At 60.2% G+C, this 15,840-nt stretch overlaps 1 protein-coding gene across 4 annotated transcripts in view; it reads right to left on the reverse strand.

Moving 5' to 3' along the window:
- The window catches only part of MYBPC2 (myosin binding protein C2), a 90,110-nt gene that overhangs the window by 19,134 nt on the left and 55,136 nt on the right, over positions 1 to 15,840 (reverse strand). For all 4 annotated transcript variants that reach the window (XM_086871606.1, XM_086871607.1, XM_086871605.1 and 1 more), the window contains exons 20-24: positions 15,180 to 15,368; positions 12,996 to 13,130; positions 9,963 to 10,130; positions 7,571 to 7,659; positions 4,437 to 4,629 (exon numbers count right to left, since the gene is read on the reverse strand). In XM_086871606.1, coding sequence (XP_086727732.1) covers positions 4,437 to 4,629; positions 7,571 to 7,659; positions 9,963 to 10,130; positions 12,996 to 13,130; positions 15,180 to 15,368 — 774 coding nt within the window. The remainder of the gene's footprint in view (positions 1 to 4,436; positions 4,630 to 7,570; positions 7,660 to 9,962; positions 10,131 to 12,995; positions 13,131 to 15,179; positions 15,369 to 15,840) is intronic.

The raw sequence follows: 15,840 nt of genomic DNA on the forward strand, positions 1-15,840 counted from the left end.
ATCCCAGTCCATCCCAGTTTATCCCAGTTACCAACGACGCGCAGTCTGATGTCGGCCGTGTCCTCCATGCCCTCGATGCGCACGCTCAGCCCAGTGCTCCCAGTGCTCCCAGTAACCAATCCCAGTGCTCCCAGTAACCAATCCCAGTGCTCCCAGTGCTCCCAGTGCTCCCAGTAACCAATCCCAGTGCTCCCAGTAACCAATCCCAGTGCTCCCAGTAACCAATCCCAGTGCTCCCAGTGCTCCCAGTAACCAATCCCAGTGCTCCCAGTAACCAATCCCAGTGCTCCCAGTGCTCCCAGTGCTCCCAGTCCATCCCAGTAACCAATCCCAGTGCTCCCAGTGCTCCCAGTTCAATCCCAGTTCAATCCCAGTTCAATCCCAGTCCATCCCAGTCCATCCCAGTCCATCCCAGTCCATCCCAGTTCAATCCCAGTCCCTCCCAGTCCATCCCAGTCCATCCCAGTTCAATCCCAGTCCCTCCCAGTCCATCCCAGTCCATCCCAGTCCATCCCAGTCCATCCCAGTTCAATCCCAGTCCCTCCCAGTCCATCCCAGTCCATCCCAGTTCAATCCCAGTTCAATCCCAGTTCAATCCCAGTCCATCCCAGTCCCTCCCAGTCCCTCCCAGTCCCTCCCAGTCCCTCCCAGTTACCAACGACGCGCAGCCGGATGTCGGCCGTGTCCTCCATGCCCTCGATGCGCACGCTCAGCCCAGTGCTCCCAGTGCTCCCAGTAACCAATCCCAGTGCTCCCAGTAACCAATCCCAGTGCTCCCAGTGCTCCCAGTGCTCCCAGTAACCCATCCCAGTGCTCCCAGTGCTCCCAGTGCTCCCAGTAACCCATCCCAGTGCTCCCAGTTTATCCCAGTCCATCCCAGTCCATCCCAGTCCCTCTCAATCCCATCCCAGTTCAATCCCAGTCCATCCCAGTCCATCCCAGTCCCATTCCAGTCCCTCTCAATCCAATCCCAGTCCCTCCCAGTCCATCCCAGTCCATCCCAGTTTATCCCAGTTACCGACGACGCGCAGCCGGATCTCGGCCGTGTCCTCCATGCCCTCGATGCGCACGCTCAGCCCAGTGCTCCCAGTGCTCCCAGTAACCAATCCCAGTGCTCCCAGTAACCAATCCCAGTGCTCCCAGTAACCCATCCCAGTGCCCCCAGTGCTCCCAGTGCTCCCAGTAACCAATCCCAGTGCTCCCAGTAACCAACCCCAGTGCTCCCAGTGCTCCCAGTAACCAATCCCAGTGCTCCCAGTAACCAATCCCAGTGCTCCCAGTGCTCCCAGTAACCCATCCCAGTGCTCCCAGTAACCAATCCCAGTGCTCCCAGTGCTCCCAGTGCTCCCAGTGCTCCCAGTAACCAATCCCAGTGCTCCCAGTAACCCATCCCAGTGCTCCCAGTAACCAATCCCAGTGCTCCCAGTGCTCCCAGTAACCAATCCCAGTGCTCCCAGTGCTCCCAGTGCTCCCAGTAACCAATCCCAGTGCTCCCAGTAACCAATCCCAGTGCTCCCAGTGCTCCCAGTAACCCATCCCAGTCCCATCCCAGTCCCTCCCAGTCCATCCCAGTCCCTCTCAATCCCATCCCAGTCCCTCCCAGTCCCTCTCAATCTCATCCCAGTCCATCCCAGTTCAATCCCAGTCCATCCCAGTCCCTCTCAATCCCATCCCAGTCCATCCCAGTCCCTCCCAGTTTATCCCAGTTACCAACGACGCGCAGCCGGATCTCGGCCGTGTCCTCCATGCCCTCGATGCGCACGCTCAGCCCAGTGCTCCCAGTGCTCCCAGTAACCAATCCCAGTGCTCCCAGTAACCAATCCCAGTGCTCCCAGTAACCAATCCCAGTGCTCCCAGTAACCAATCCCAGTGCTCCCAGTAACCAATCCCAGTGCTCCCAGTAACCAATCCCAGTGCTCCCAGTGCTCCCAGTGCTCCCAGTAACCCATCCCAGTGCTCCCAGTGCTCCCAGTAACCAATCCCAGTGCTCCCAGTGCTCCCAGTAACCAACCCCAGTGCTCCCAGTGCTCCCAGTAACCAATCCCAGTGCTCCCAGTAACCCATCCCAGTGCTCCCAGTGCTCCCAGTAACCAATCCCAGTGCTCCCAGTGCTCCCAGTAACCAATCCCAGTGCTCCCAGTGCTCCCAGTAACCAATCCCAGTGCTCCCAGTAACCAATCCCAGTGCTCCCAGTGCTCCCAGTAACCAATCCCAGTGCTCCCAGTGCTCCCAGTAACCAATCCCAGTGCTCCCAGTGCTCCCAGTGCTCCCAGTGCTCCCAGTAACCAATCCCAGTGCTCCCAGTAACCAATCCCAGTCCCTCCCAGTGCTCCCAGTAACCAACCCCAGTGCTCCCAGTAACCCATCCCAGTGCTCCCAGTAACCAATCCCAGTCCCTCCCAGTTTATCCCAGTTACCAACGACGCGCAGTCTGATCTCGGCCGTGTCCTCCATGCCCTCGATGCGCACGCTCAGCCCAGTGCTCCCAGTGCTCCCAGTAACCAATCCCAGTGCTCCCAGTGCTCCCAGTGCTCCCAGTAACCAATCCCAGTGCTCCCAGTAACCAATCCCAGTGCTCCCAGTCCATCCCAGTCCATCCCAGTCCATCCCAGTTCAATCCCAGTCCATCCCAGTCCCTCTCAATCCCATCCCAGTCCCTCCCAGTCCCTCTCAATCTCATCCCAGTCCATCCCAGTTCAATCCCAGTCCATCCCAGTCCCTCTCAATCCCATCCCAGTCCATCCCAGTCCATCCCAGTCCATCCCAGTTACCAACGATGCGCAGTCTGATCTCGGCCGTGTCCTCCATGCCCTCGATGCGCACGCTCAGCCCAGTGCTCCCAGTGCTCCCAGTGCTCCCAGTAACCCATCCCAGTGCTCCCAGTGCTCCCAGTAACCAATCCCAGTGCTCCCAGTCCATCCCAGTCCATCCCAGTCCATCCCAGTCCATCCCAGTTTATCCCAGTTACCAACGACGCGCAGCCGGATGTCGGCCGTGTCCTCCATGCCCTCGATGCGCACGCTCAGCCCAGTGCTCCCAGTGCTCCCAGTAACCAATCCCAGTGCTCCCAGTGCTCCCAGTGCTCCCAGTAACCAATCCCAGTGCTCCCAGTAACCCATCCCAGTCCATCCCAGTCCCTCCCAGTTCATCCCAGTTACCAACGACGCGCAGCCGGATCTCGGCCGTGTCCTCCATGCCCTCGATGCGCACGCTCAGCCCAGTGCTCCCAGTGCTCCCAGTAACCAATCCCAGTGCTCCCAGTGCTCCCAGTAACCCATCCCAGTGCTCCCAGTGCTCCCAGTGCTCCCAGTAACCCATCCCAGTGCTCCCAGTTTATCCCAGTCCATCCCAGTCCATCCCAGTCCATCCCAGTCCCTCTCAATCCCATCCCAGTTCAATCCCAGTCCATCCCAGTCCCTCTCAATCCCATCCCAGTCCCTCCCAGTCCCTCTCAATCTCATCCCAGTCCCTCTCAATCCAATCCCAGTCCCTCTCAATCTCATCCCAGTCCCTCCCAGTCCCTCCCAGTCCCTCCCAGTTACCAACGACGCGCAGCCGGATCTCGGCCGTGTCCTCCATGCCCTCGATGCGCACGCTCAGCCCAGTGCTCCCAGTGCTCCCAGTAACCAATCCCAGTGCTCCCAGTGCTCCCAGTAACCCATCCCAGTTTATCCCAGTTTATCCCAGTTACCAACGACGCGCAGCCGGATCTCGGCCGTGTCCTCCATGCCCTCGATGCGCACGCTCAGCCCAGTGCTCCCAGTGCTCCCAGTAACCAATCCCAGTGCTCCCAGTAACCAATCCCAGTGCTCCCAGTAACCCATCCCAGTGCTCCCAGTGCTCCCAGTAACCAATCCCAGTGCTCCCAGTAACCAATCCCAGTGCTCCCAGTGCTCCCAGTGCTCCCAGTAACCCATCCCAGTTTATCCCAGTTACCAACGACGCGCAGTCTGATGTCGGCCGTGTCCTCCATGCCCTCGATGCGCACGCTCAGCCCAGTGCCCCCAGTGCTCCCAGTAACCAATCCCAGTGCTCCCAGTGCTCCCAGTGCTCCCAGTGCTCCCAGTAACCAATCCCAGTGCTCCCAGTGCTCCCAGTGCTCCCAGTGCTCCCAGTGCTCCCAGTAACCCATCCCAGTGCTCCCAGTGCTCCCAGTAACCCATCCCAGTGCTCCCAGTGCTCCCAGTAACCAATCCCAGTGCTCTCAGTGCTCCCAGTGCTCCCAGTGCTCCCAGTGCTCCCAGTAACCAATCCCAGTGCTCCCAGTGCTCCCAGTGCTCCCAGTGCTCCCAGTGCTCCCAGTAACCAATCCCAGTGCTCCCAGTAACCAATCCCAGTGCTCTCAGTAACCAATCCCAGTGCTCCCAGTGCTCCCAGTAACCAACCCCAGTGCTCCCAGTAACCCATCCCAGTTTATCCCAGTTTATCCCAGTTACCAACGACGCGCAGTCTGATGTCGGCCGTGTCCTCCATGCCCTCGATGCGCACGCTCAGCCCGTAGCGCCCCGAGTGCCCCCTGGCGGCGGCGCGGATGAAGAACACGCTGTCGCGCTCCGAGGTGCGCACGTGCACGTCCTCGCCCAGGGCCCCGCCCTCCTTCGTCCACGTCACTTGGGGGCGGGGCTTGCCCTGCGGGGAAAGGGGGAGGGGCTTGTTGAGAGGTGGGGGTGGGGGGCTGGGGGGTCTATGGGGTCTATGGGGTCTATGGGGCTGGGGGGTCTATGGGATCTATGGGGCTGTGGGATCAATGGGGTCTATGGGGCTGGGGGGTCTATGGGGCTGTGACATCTATGGGGTCTATGGGATCTATGGGGTCTATGGGGCTGTGGGGTCTATGGGGCTGTGAGATCTATGGGGCTGTGGGGCTGTGGGATCTGTGGGGCCGTGGGGTCTATGGGGCTGTGGGGTCTATGGGGCTGTGGGATCTTTGGGGTCTATGGGGCTGGGGGGTCTATGGGGCTGTGGGGTCTATGGGATCTATGGGGCTGTGGGGCTGTGGGATCTGTGGGGCCGTGGGGTCTATGGGGCTGTGGGATCTATGGGGTCTATGGGGCTGTGGGATCTATGGGGCTGTGGGGTCTAGGGGATCTGTGGGGTCTATGGGGTCTATGGGGCTGTGAGATCAATGGGGTCTATGGGGCTGGGGGGTCTATGGGGCTGTGGGGTCTATGGGATCTATGGGATCTATGGGGCTGTGGGATCTATGGGATCTATGGGGCTGTGGGATCTATGGGGCTGTGGGATCTGTGGGATCTATGGGGCTGTGGGATCTATGGGATCTATGGGGCTGTGGGATCTATGGGATCTATGGGGCTGTGGGGGCTGTGGGATCTATGGGTTTGTGGGATCTATGGGGCTGTGGGGTTGTGGGGTGTATGGGGCTGTGGGGATCTATGGATCTGTGGGGCTGTGGAATCTATGGATTTGTGGGATCTATGGGGTTGTGGGGCTGTGGGATCTGTGGGGCTGTGGGGTTCAGTTATCCCTATGGGGTCTATGGGATCTATGGGGCTGTGGGGCTAAGAGCTCCCTGTGGGATCTATGGGGCTGGGCCGTCCCTATAGGGCTGAATCACCCCAATGAATCTATGGGGCAGAGCCGTCCCTATAGAGCTGAATCACCCCAATGAATCTATGGGGCAGAGCCGTCCCTATAGAGCTGAATCACCCCAATGAATCTATGGGGCAGAGCCGTCCCTATAGCACTGAATCACCCCATTAAATCTATGGGGCAGAGCCGTCCCTATAGGGCCGAGTCACCCCAATGAATCTATGGGGCTGAATGACCCCGATAAAACTATGGGGCTGAATCACCCCAATAAATCTATGGGGCTGAATCACCCCAATAAATCTATGGGGCTGAATCACCCCGATGAATCTATGGGGTGAATCACCACGATAAAACTATGGGGCCGAGTCACCCCGATGAATCTATGGGGCAGAGCTGTCCCTATGGGGCTGAATCACCCCGATGAATCTATGGGGCTGAATCACCCCGATGAATCTATGGGGCAGAGCCGTCCCTATAGCACTGAATCACCCCGATGAATCTATGGGGCCGAGTCATCCCAATGAATCTATGGGGCAGAGCCATCCCTATAGAGCTGAATCACCCCAATAAATCTATGGGGCTGAATCACCCCGATGAATCTATGGGGCAGAGCCGTCCCTATAGAGCTGAATCACCCCAATGAATCTATGGGGCAGAGCCGTCTCTATGGGGCTGAATCACCCCGATGAATCTATGGGGCTGAATCACCCCGATGAATCTATGGGGCAGAGCCGTCCCTATAGCACTGAATCACCCCGATGAATCTATGGGGCCGAGTCATCCCAATGAATCTATGGGGCAGAGCCATCCCTATAGAGCTGAATCACCCCAATAAATCTATGGGGCTGAATCACCCCGATGAATCTATGGGGCAGAGCTGTCCCTATAGGACTGAATCACCCCATTAAATCTATGGGGCTGAATCACCCCGATGAATCTATGGGGCAGAGCTGTCCCTATAGCACTGAATCACCCCGATGAATCTATGGGGCAGAGCCGTCCCTATAGCACTGAATCACCCCAATGAATCTATGGGGCAGAGCCGTCCCTATAGGGCTGAATCACCCCATTAAATCTATGGGGCTGAATCACCCCGATGAATCTATGGGGCTGAATCACCCCAATAAATCTATGGGGCTGAATCACCCCAATGAATCTATGGGGCAGAGCCGTCTCTATGGGGCTGAATCACCCCGATGAATCTATGGGGCAGAGCTGTCCCTATAGCACTGAATCACCCCAATGAATCTATGGGGCAGAGCCGTCCCTGTGGGGCCAATAACCCCATTAAATCTATGGGGCTGAATCACCCCGATGGATCTATGGGGCAGAGCCGTCCCTATAGGGCTGAATCACCCCATTAAATCTATGGGGCAGAGCTGTCCCTATAGCACTGAATCACCTCGATGAATCTATGGGGCAGAGCTGTCCCTATGGGGCCAAGTAACCCCAATAAATCTATGGGGCTGAATCACCCCGATGAATCTATGGGGCTGAATCACCCCAATGAATCTATGGGGCAGAGCCGTCTCTATGGGGCTGAATCACCCCGATAAATCTATGGGGCTGAATCACCCCGATGAATCTATGGGGCTGAATCACCTCAATAAATCTATGGGGCTGAATCACCCCAATGAATCTATGGGGCTGAATCACCCCGATAAATCTATGGGGCTGAATCACCCCAATGAATCTATGGGGCTGAATCACCCCGATAAATCTATGGGGCTGAATCACCCCGATGAATCTATGGGGCTGAATCACCCCGATAAAACTATGGGGCTGAATCACCCCGATAAAACTATGGGGCTGAATCACCCCAATAAATCTATGGGGCTGAATCACCCCGATGAATCTATGGGGCAGAGCCGTCCCTATAGCACTGAATCACCCCAATGAATCTATGGGGCAGAGCCGTCCCTATAGCACTGAATCACCCCGATGAATCTATGGGGCTGAATCACCCCGATGAATCTATGGGGCAGAGCCGTCCCTATAGATTTTGGGGTGCCGCTCTCACCTGGAAGGGGATGACGAGGTTCACCTGCTCCCCCACCTTCCTCACGTACGTCTGCCGCAGGTGCCGGGGCAGGCGGATTTTGGGGCGCTCTGGGGGGGGTCGGGAGATATTTGGGGGGTGGGGGGGGGGGTGGAATCTATGGGGCAGAAGCCCCCGCCCCCCATTTTTGGGGTCTCTCCCATTCTTGGGGTTCCCCTCCCCAATTTTGGGGTCCCTTCCTCATTTTTGGGGTCCCGTTTTTGGGTTCCTCCCCCCATTTTTGGGGTCCCCTCCCCATTTTTGGGGTCCCATTTTTGGGTTTCTCTTCCCATTTTTGGGGTCCCATTTTGGGTTTCTCCCCCCATTTTTGGGGTCCCGTTTTTGGGTCCCCTCCCCATTCTTGGGGTCCCCTCCCCATTTTTGGGGTCTCTCCCATTCTTGGGGTTCCCCTCCCCAATTTTGGGATCCCAATTTTGGGGTCCCTTCCTCATTTTTGGGGTCCCGTTTTTAGGATCCCCTCCCCATTCTTGGGGTCCCCTCCTCACTTTTGGGGTCCCGTTTTTGGGATCCCCTTCCCATTTTTGGGGTCCTCTCCTCATGTTTGGCATCTCCTCCTCATTTTTGGGGTCCCCTCCCCATTTTTGGGGTCCCATTTTGGGATTCTCCCCCCATTTTTGGGGTCCCCTCCACATTTTTGGGGTCCCGTTTTTGGGTTTCTCCCCCCATTTTTGGGACCCCTCCCATTCTTGGGGTCCTCTCCCCATTTTTGGGGTCCCCTCCCCACTTTTGGGGTCCCGTTTTTGGGTCCCCTCCCCAATTTTGGGGTCCCCTCCCCATTTTTGGGGTCCCGTTTTTGGGATCCTCCCCCCATTTTTGGGACCCCTCCCATTCTTGGGGTCCCCTCCCCTTCTTGGGGTCCCCTCCCCATTTTTGGGGTCCCATTTTGGGATTCTCCCCCCATTTTTGGGGTCCCCTCCCCATTTTTGGGGTCCCATTTTTGGGTTTCTCCCCCCATTTTTGGGGTCCCGTTTTTGGGTCCCCTCCCCATTTTTGGGGTCCCCTCCCCATTTTTGGGATCCCAATTTTGGGGTCCCTTCCTCATTTTTGGGGTCCCGTTTTTGGGTTCCTCCCCCCATTTTTGGGACCCCTCCCATTCTTGGGGTCCCCTCCCCATTTTTGGGGTCCCCTCCTCATTTTTGGGGTCCCATTTTTGGCTTCCCATCCCCATTTTTGGGCTCCCCGCTATTTTTGGGACCCCCCCTCATTTTAGGGACCCCCCCTTTAATTTACCCCCCCTGATTTTAGGGACCCCCCCACTTACAAACCCCCCCCATTTCCCCCCATCCCCCACCCCCCAAAATTCCGGGGTGTCCCCCCCAAAATCCCCCCAGAATTCCGGGGTGTCCCCCCCAAATCCCCCCCAAATTTTGGGGTTTCCCCCCAGAATTTTGGGGTGTCCCCCCCAATTCCCCCCAGAATTTTGGGGTGTCCCCCCCAATTCCCCCCAGAATTTTGGGGTGTCCCCCCCCAATTCCCCCCAGAATTTTGGGGTGTCCCCCCAGAATTTTGGGGTTTTCCCCCAAATCCCCCCAGAATTTTGGGGTTTCCCCCCAAATCCCCCCCAAATTTTGGGGTTTCCCCCCAGAATTTTGGGGTGTCCCCCCCAAATCCCCCCCAAATTTTGGGGATTCCTCCCCAATTCCCCCCGGAATTTTGGGGTGTCCCCCCCAAATCCCTCAAGAATTTTGGGGTGTCCCCCCCAAATCCCCCCAGAATTTTGGGGTTTTCCCCCCCAATTCCCCCCCAAATTTTGGGGTTTCCCCCCAAATCCCCCCAGAATTTTGGGGTGTCCCCCCCAAATCCCCCCCAAATTTTGGGGTTTCCCCCCAAATCCACCCCAAATTTTGGGGTTTCCTCCCCAATTCCCCCCGGAATTTTGGGGTTTCCCCCCAGGATTTTGGGGTGTCCCCCCCAAATCCCCCCCAAATTTTGGGGTTTCCCCCCAGAATTTTGGGGTTTCCCCCCCAATTCCCCCCAGAATTTTGGGGTTTCCCCCCAGAATTTTGGGGTGTCCCCCCCAAATCCCCCCCAAATTTTGGGGTTTCCCCCCCCAGTTCCCCCCAGAATTTTGGGGTGTCCCCCCCAAAATCCCCCCAAAATTCCGGGGTGTCCCCCCCAAAATCCCCCCAGAATTTTGGGGTTTCCCCCCAAATCCCCCCAGAATTTTGGGGTTTCCCCCCCCAATTCCCCCCAGAATTTTGGGGTTTCCCCCCCGAATTCCCCCCCAAATTTTGGGGTTTCCCCCCCCAGTTCCCCCCAGAATTTTGGGGTTTCCCCCCCCAGTTCCCCCCAGAATTTTGGGGTTCCCCCCCCAGTTCCCCCCGGAATTTTGGGGTCCCCCCGGGGGTCTCACCCACGATCTCGCGGATGGTGACGGGCTGGGCCATGGTGGCCGGGGGGCTGCGCCCCGCGATGTTCACCCCAACCACGCGGAACAGGAGCTTCTCCCCCGTGGGGAGCCCCCGAACCGTCAGCCCGCAGCGCTCCACCAGCTCCGTGTTAGCGGGGGTCCAGGTGGAATCTATGGGGCAGGAGATGTGGGGCTGGGGGTTATGGGGCAGGAGAACCCAGGGTTATGGGGCTGGGGGTTATGGGGCTGGGGGTTATGGGGCTGGGGGCTCCACCAGCTCCGTGTTAGCGGGGGTCCAGGTGGAATCTGTGGGGCAGGAGATGTGGGGCTGGGGGTTATGGGGCAGGAGACACTGGGGTTATGGGGCTGGGGGTTATGGGGCAGGAGACACTGGGGTTATGGGGCTGGGGGTTATGGGGCTGGGGGCTCCACCAGCTCCGTGTTAGCGGGGGTCCAGGTGGAATCTGTGGGGCAGGAGATGTGGGGCAGATGGTTATGGGGCAGGAGATGTGGGGCAGGGGGTTATGGGGCTGGAGGTTATGGGGCTGGGGGCTCCACCAGCTCCGTGTTAGCGGGGGTCCAGGTGGAATCTGTGGGGCAGGAGATGTGGGGCTGGGGGTTATGGGGCAGGAGACACTGGGGTTATGGGGCTGGGGGTTATGGGGCAGGGGGTTATGGGGCTGGGGGCTCCACCAGCTCCGTGTTAGCGGGGGTCCAGGTGGAATCTGTGGGGCAGGAGATGTGGGGCAGGGGGTTATGGGGCTGGGGGCTCCACCAGCTCCGTGTTAGCGGGGGTCCAGGTGGAATCTGTGGGGCAGGAGATGTGGGGCAGGGGGTTATGGGGCTGGGGGCTCCACCAGCTCCGTGTTAGCGGGGGTCCAGGTGGAATCTGTGGGGCAGGAGATGTGGGGCAGGGGGTTATGGGGCTGGGGGCTCCACCAGCTCCGTGTTAGCGGGGGTCCAGGTGGAATCTGTGGGGCAGGAGATGTGGGGTTGGAGGTTATGGGGCAGGAGATGTGGGGCTGGGGGTTATGGGGTTGGAGGTTATGGGGCTGGGGGCTCCACCAGCTCCGTGTTAGCGGGGGTCCAGGTGGAATCTGTGGGGCAGGAGATGTGGGGCTGGGGGTTATGGGGCTGGGGGTTATGGGGCTGGGAGCCCGCAGCGCTCCAGCAGCTCCATGTTAGCGGGGGTCCAGGTGGAATCTATGGGGCAGGAGATGTGGGGCTGGGGGTTATGGGGCTGGGGGCTCCACCAGCTCCGTGTTAGCGGGGGTCCAGGTGGAATCTGTGGGGCAGGAGATGTGGGGCTGGGGGTTATGGGGCAGGAGACACTGGGGTTATGGGGCAGGGGGTTATGGGGCAGGGGGTTATGGGGCTGGGGGCTCCACCAGCTCCATGTTAGCGGGGGTCCAGGTGGAATCTGTGGGGCAGGAGATGTGGGGCTGGGGGGTTATGGGGCAGGAGAACCAGGGGTTATGGGGCTGGGGGTTATGGGGCTGGGGGTTATGGGGCTGGGGGCTCCACCAGCTCCGTGTTGGCGGGGGTCCAGGTGGAATCTGTGGGGCAGGAGATGTGGGGCAGGGGGTTATGGGGCTGGGGGTTATGGGGCTGGGGGCTCCACCAGCTCCGTGTTAGCGGGGGTCCAGGTGGAATCTGTGGGGCAGGAGATGTGGGGCTGGGGGTTATGGGGCTGGGGGTTATGGGGCTGGGGGTTATGGGGCAGGAGACACTGGGGTTATGGGGCTGGGGGTTATGGGGCTGGGGGTTATGGGGCTGGGGGCTCCACCAGCTCCGTGTTAGCGGGGGTCCAGGTGGAATCTGTGGGGCAGGAGATGTGGGGCAGATGGTTATGGGGCAGGAGATGTGGGGCTGGGGGCTATGGGGCAGGGACTGGGCTATGGGGCAGGGACCGGGCTATGGGGCTGGGGGCTATGGGGCAGGGACCGAGCTATGGGGCAGGGACCGAGCTATGGGGCAGGGACCAAGCTATGGGGCAGGGACCGGGCTATGGGGCAGGGACCGGGCTATGGGGCAGGGACTGGGCTATGGGGCACGGGGCTATGGGGCAGGGACCGGGCTATGGGGCAGGGGGCTATGGGGCAGGAGACACCGAGCTATGGGGCAGGGACGGAGCTATGGGGCAGGGACCAGGCTATGGGGCAGGGACCGGGCTATGGGGCAGGGACCGAGCTATGGGGCAGGGGGCTATGGGGCAGGGACCGGGCTATGGGGCAGGGGGCTATGGGGCAGGGACCGGGCTATGGGGCAGGGGGTTATGGGGCTGGGGGCTATGGGGCAGGGACCGGGCTATGGGGCAGGGACCGAGCTATGGGGCAGGGGGCTATGGGGCAGGGACCGAGCTATGGGGCAGGAGACACCGAGCTATGGGGCAGGGACCGGGCTATGGGGCAGGGGGCTATGGGGCAGGGGGTTATGGGGCTGGGAGCTATGGGGCAGGGACCGAGCTATGGGGCAGGGACCGGGCTATGGGGCAGGGACCGGGCTATGGGGCTGGGGGCTATGGGGCAGGGACCGAGCTATGGGGCAGGGACCGAGCTATGGGGCAGGGACCGAGCTATGGGGCAGGAGACACCGAGCTATGGGGCAGGGACCGAGCTATGGGGCAGGGACCGGGCTATGGGGCAGGGACCGGGCTATGGGGCAGGAGACACCGAGCTATGGGGCAGGGACCGAGCTATGGGGCAGGGGCAGCTCCACATTTTGTGGTTTTGGGGCTGGGGACGACCCCAAATTTCCCAGATTCCCCCAAACTTTTCGGATCTCCCTCGAATTTTTTTGGGGTCCCCCCGATTTTTTTGGGGACCCCCAAATTTTTGGACCCCCCCCAAATTTTTGGACCCCCCCCAAATTTCAGGGCCCCCCCCCTCCACCAGGCACCCCTCGATTCCCCCCCAAATTTCCCAGATTCCCCCAAACTTTTCAGATCTCCCTCGAATTTTTTCGGATCTCCCCCGGATTTTTTTGGGGTCCCCCCAAATTTTTGGGGTCCCCCCGATTTTTTGGGGTGCCCCTTACCCCCCTCTCGGCACCACTCCACCAGGTAGCCGTCGATGCCCCCCGCCCCCAGGCGCTCGGGCGGGCGCCACTTGAGGGTGGCCGTGGTGTCGGTGACGTCCTCCAGGCTCAGGTGAGTGGGTTCGCTCGTGGGGGCTTCGGGGAGAGACCCCCCCCCAAAAAAAAACCAAAATCAGATTTGGGGACCCCCCAAAAAATATCCCCTGAACCCCCCCCAAAAAAAAAATATCCCAGGAATCCCCAAAATTATCCGCGGGATTGTCACAAAATTCAATGGGATTCAGCCCAAAAATCAAAATCTCACCTGAATCTCACCCGAATCCCCCTCGGGACCCCCCGAATCTCCCCCAAATTCCCTCAAATCCTCCCCAAATCCCCCCAAATCTCCCCAAATTCCCTCAAATCCCCCCCAAATCTCCCCCAAATTCCCCCAAATCCTCCCCAAATTCTCTCAAATCCCCCCCAAATCTCCCCCAAATTCCCTCAAATCCCCCCCAAATCTCCCCCAAATTCCCTCAAATCCTCCCCAAATCCCCCCCAAATCTCCCCAAATTCTCTCAAATCCCCCCCAAATCCCCCTCAGGACCCCCCAGATGTCTCCAGAGGTCTCCTAGGACCCCTCCCCAAATCCCTGCAGGACCCCCCAAATCCCCCCAAATCCCTCCAGGACCCCAAAATCCTCCCCCAAATCCCCCCAAATCCCCCCCAACCCTCCCTAAACCCCCCCAAATCCCCTCAGATCCCCCCTAACCCCTCCCCAAATCCCTCCAGGACACCCCAAATCCTCCCCAAAACCCCCCCAAACCCCCCAAATCCTCCCCCAAACCCCCCAAATCCTCCCAATCCCCCCAAAACCCCCCCAAAACCCCCCAAATCCTTTCCTAACCCCTCCCCAAATCCCCCCAATCCCCCCAAATGCTCCCCAAATCCCCCCCCAAACCCCCCCAAACCCTCCCCAAATCCCCCCCAAACCCCCCCAAAATCCCCCAAATTTCCCCAAATCCCCCCCAAATCCTCCCCCAAACCCCCTCCAAAACCCCCTCAAAACCCCCCAAACCCCCCCAAAATCCCCCCAAACCCCCCCAAATCCTCCCCAAATCCCCCAAATCCCCCAAAACCCCCCCAAATCCCCCCCAAATCCCCCCAGACCCCCCAAATCCCCCCAACTCCCCCCCAAACCCCCCAAATCCTCCCCAAAATCCCCCCAAACCCCCCCAAAGCCCCCAAATCCTCACCAAATCCTCCCCAAATCCCCCCAAATCCCCCCCAAACCCCCCAACTCCTCCCCAAATCCCCCCCAAACCCCCCAAATTTCCCCCAAATCCTCCCCAAATCCCCCCCAACTCCCCCCCAAACCCCCCCAAACCTCCCAAACCCCCCCAAATCCCCCCGGACCCCCCAAATCCTCCCCAAAACCCCCCAAATCCCCCCAATCCCCCCAAAACCCCCCCAAAACCCCCCAAATCCTTTCCTAACCCCTCCCCAAATCCCCCCAATCCCCCCAAATGCTCCCCAAATCCCCCCCCAAACCCCCCCAAGCCCCCCCAAAATCCCCCCAAACCCCCCCAAATCCTCCCCAAACCCCCCCAAATCCTCCCCAAATCCCCACTAACCCCTCCCCAATCCCCCCAAATCCCCCCCAAATCCCCCCCGAACCCCCCAAATCCCCCCCAAACCCCCCAAAACCCCCCCAAACCCCCCAACTCCTCCCCAATCCCCCCCAAACCCCCCCAAAACCCCCCCAAATCCTCCTCCAAATCCCCCAAAACCCCCCAACTCCCCCCCAAACCCCCCCAAATCCCCCCCACACCCCCCAAACCCCCCCAAACCCCTCCCAAATCCCCCCCAAAACCCCCCCAAAGCCCCCCCAAAGCCCCCCTAAACACCCTCAACCCCCTCCTGCCCCCTCCCCACGCCCCCCAACTCCTCCCCAATCCCCCCCAAACCCCCCCTAAATCCCCCCCAAAAACCCTCAAACCCCCCCCAACTCCCCCCCAACTCCTCCCCAAATCCCCCCTAGACCCCCCCAAATCCCCCCCAAATCCCCCCCAAACCCCCCCTAAATCCCCCCCAAATCCCCCCCAAATTCCCCCCCAAATCCTCCAGGACCCCTCAAATCCCCCCCCAAACCTCCCCCAGACCCCCCCAGCCCCCCCCAAACCCCCCCAGACCCCCCCAGCTCACCGATGGGCATGAAGGGGGGGGTGTTGAGGCTGGGGGCCGAGACCCCGATGGCGTTGACGGCGAAGACCCTCATCTCGTACAGGACCCCCTCGATCATGCGCGTGGACTCGAAGCTCAGCGCCGGCAGCACCTCGAAGTTGAGCTTCATCCAGCGGTGGGAGCCCTTCTTCTTCCTCTCCACCAGGTAACCTGCCCCAGGGGCGGGGCGGGGCGGGGACAGGTGTGGGGCGGGGGTGGGGACAGGTGAGATGGGTGTGGGGCGGGGGTGGGGCAGGTGGGGCGGGTGTGGGGCAGGTGAGATGGGTGTGGGGCGGGTGTGGGGTGGGTGTGAGATGGGTGTGGGGTGGGTGTGGGGCAGGTGTGGGGTGTGAGAGGTGTGGGGACGGTGGGGACAGGTGTGGGGTGGATGTGGGGCAGGGGTGGGGCAGCAGGTGGGGACAGGTGTGGGGCAGGTGAGATGGGTGTGGGGCAGGTGTGGGGTGTGAGAGGTGTGGGGCGGGGGTGGGGCAGGTGAGATGGGTGTGGGGCAGGTGGGGACAGGTGAGATGGGTGGTGGGGTGTGAGGGGTGTGGGGTGTGAGAGATGTGGGGCAGGTGTGAGATGGGTGTGGGGCAGGTGGGGACAGGTGTGGGGTGTGAGAGGTGTGGGGTAGGTGTGGGGC

Source organism: Cyanistes caeruleus, chromosome 36, assembly GCF_971803275.1.
Source record: "Cyanistes caeruleus chromosome 36, bCyaCae1.hap1.1, whole genome shotgun sequence".
NCBI classification, from domain to species: domain Eukaryota; kingdom Metazoa; phylum Chordata; class Aves; order Passeriformes; family Paridae; genus Cyanistes; species Cyanistes caeruleus.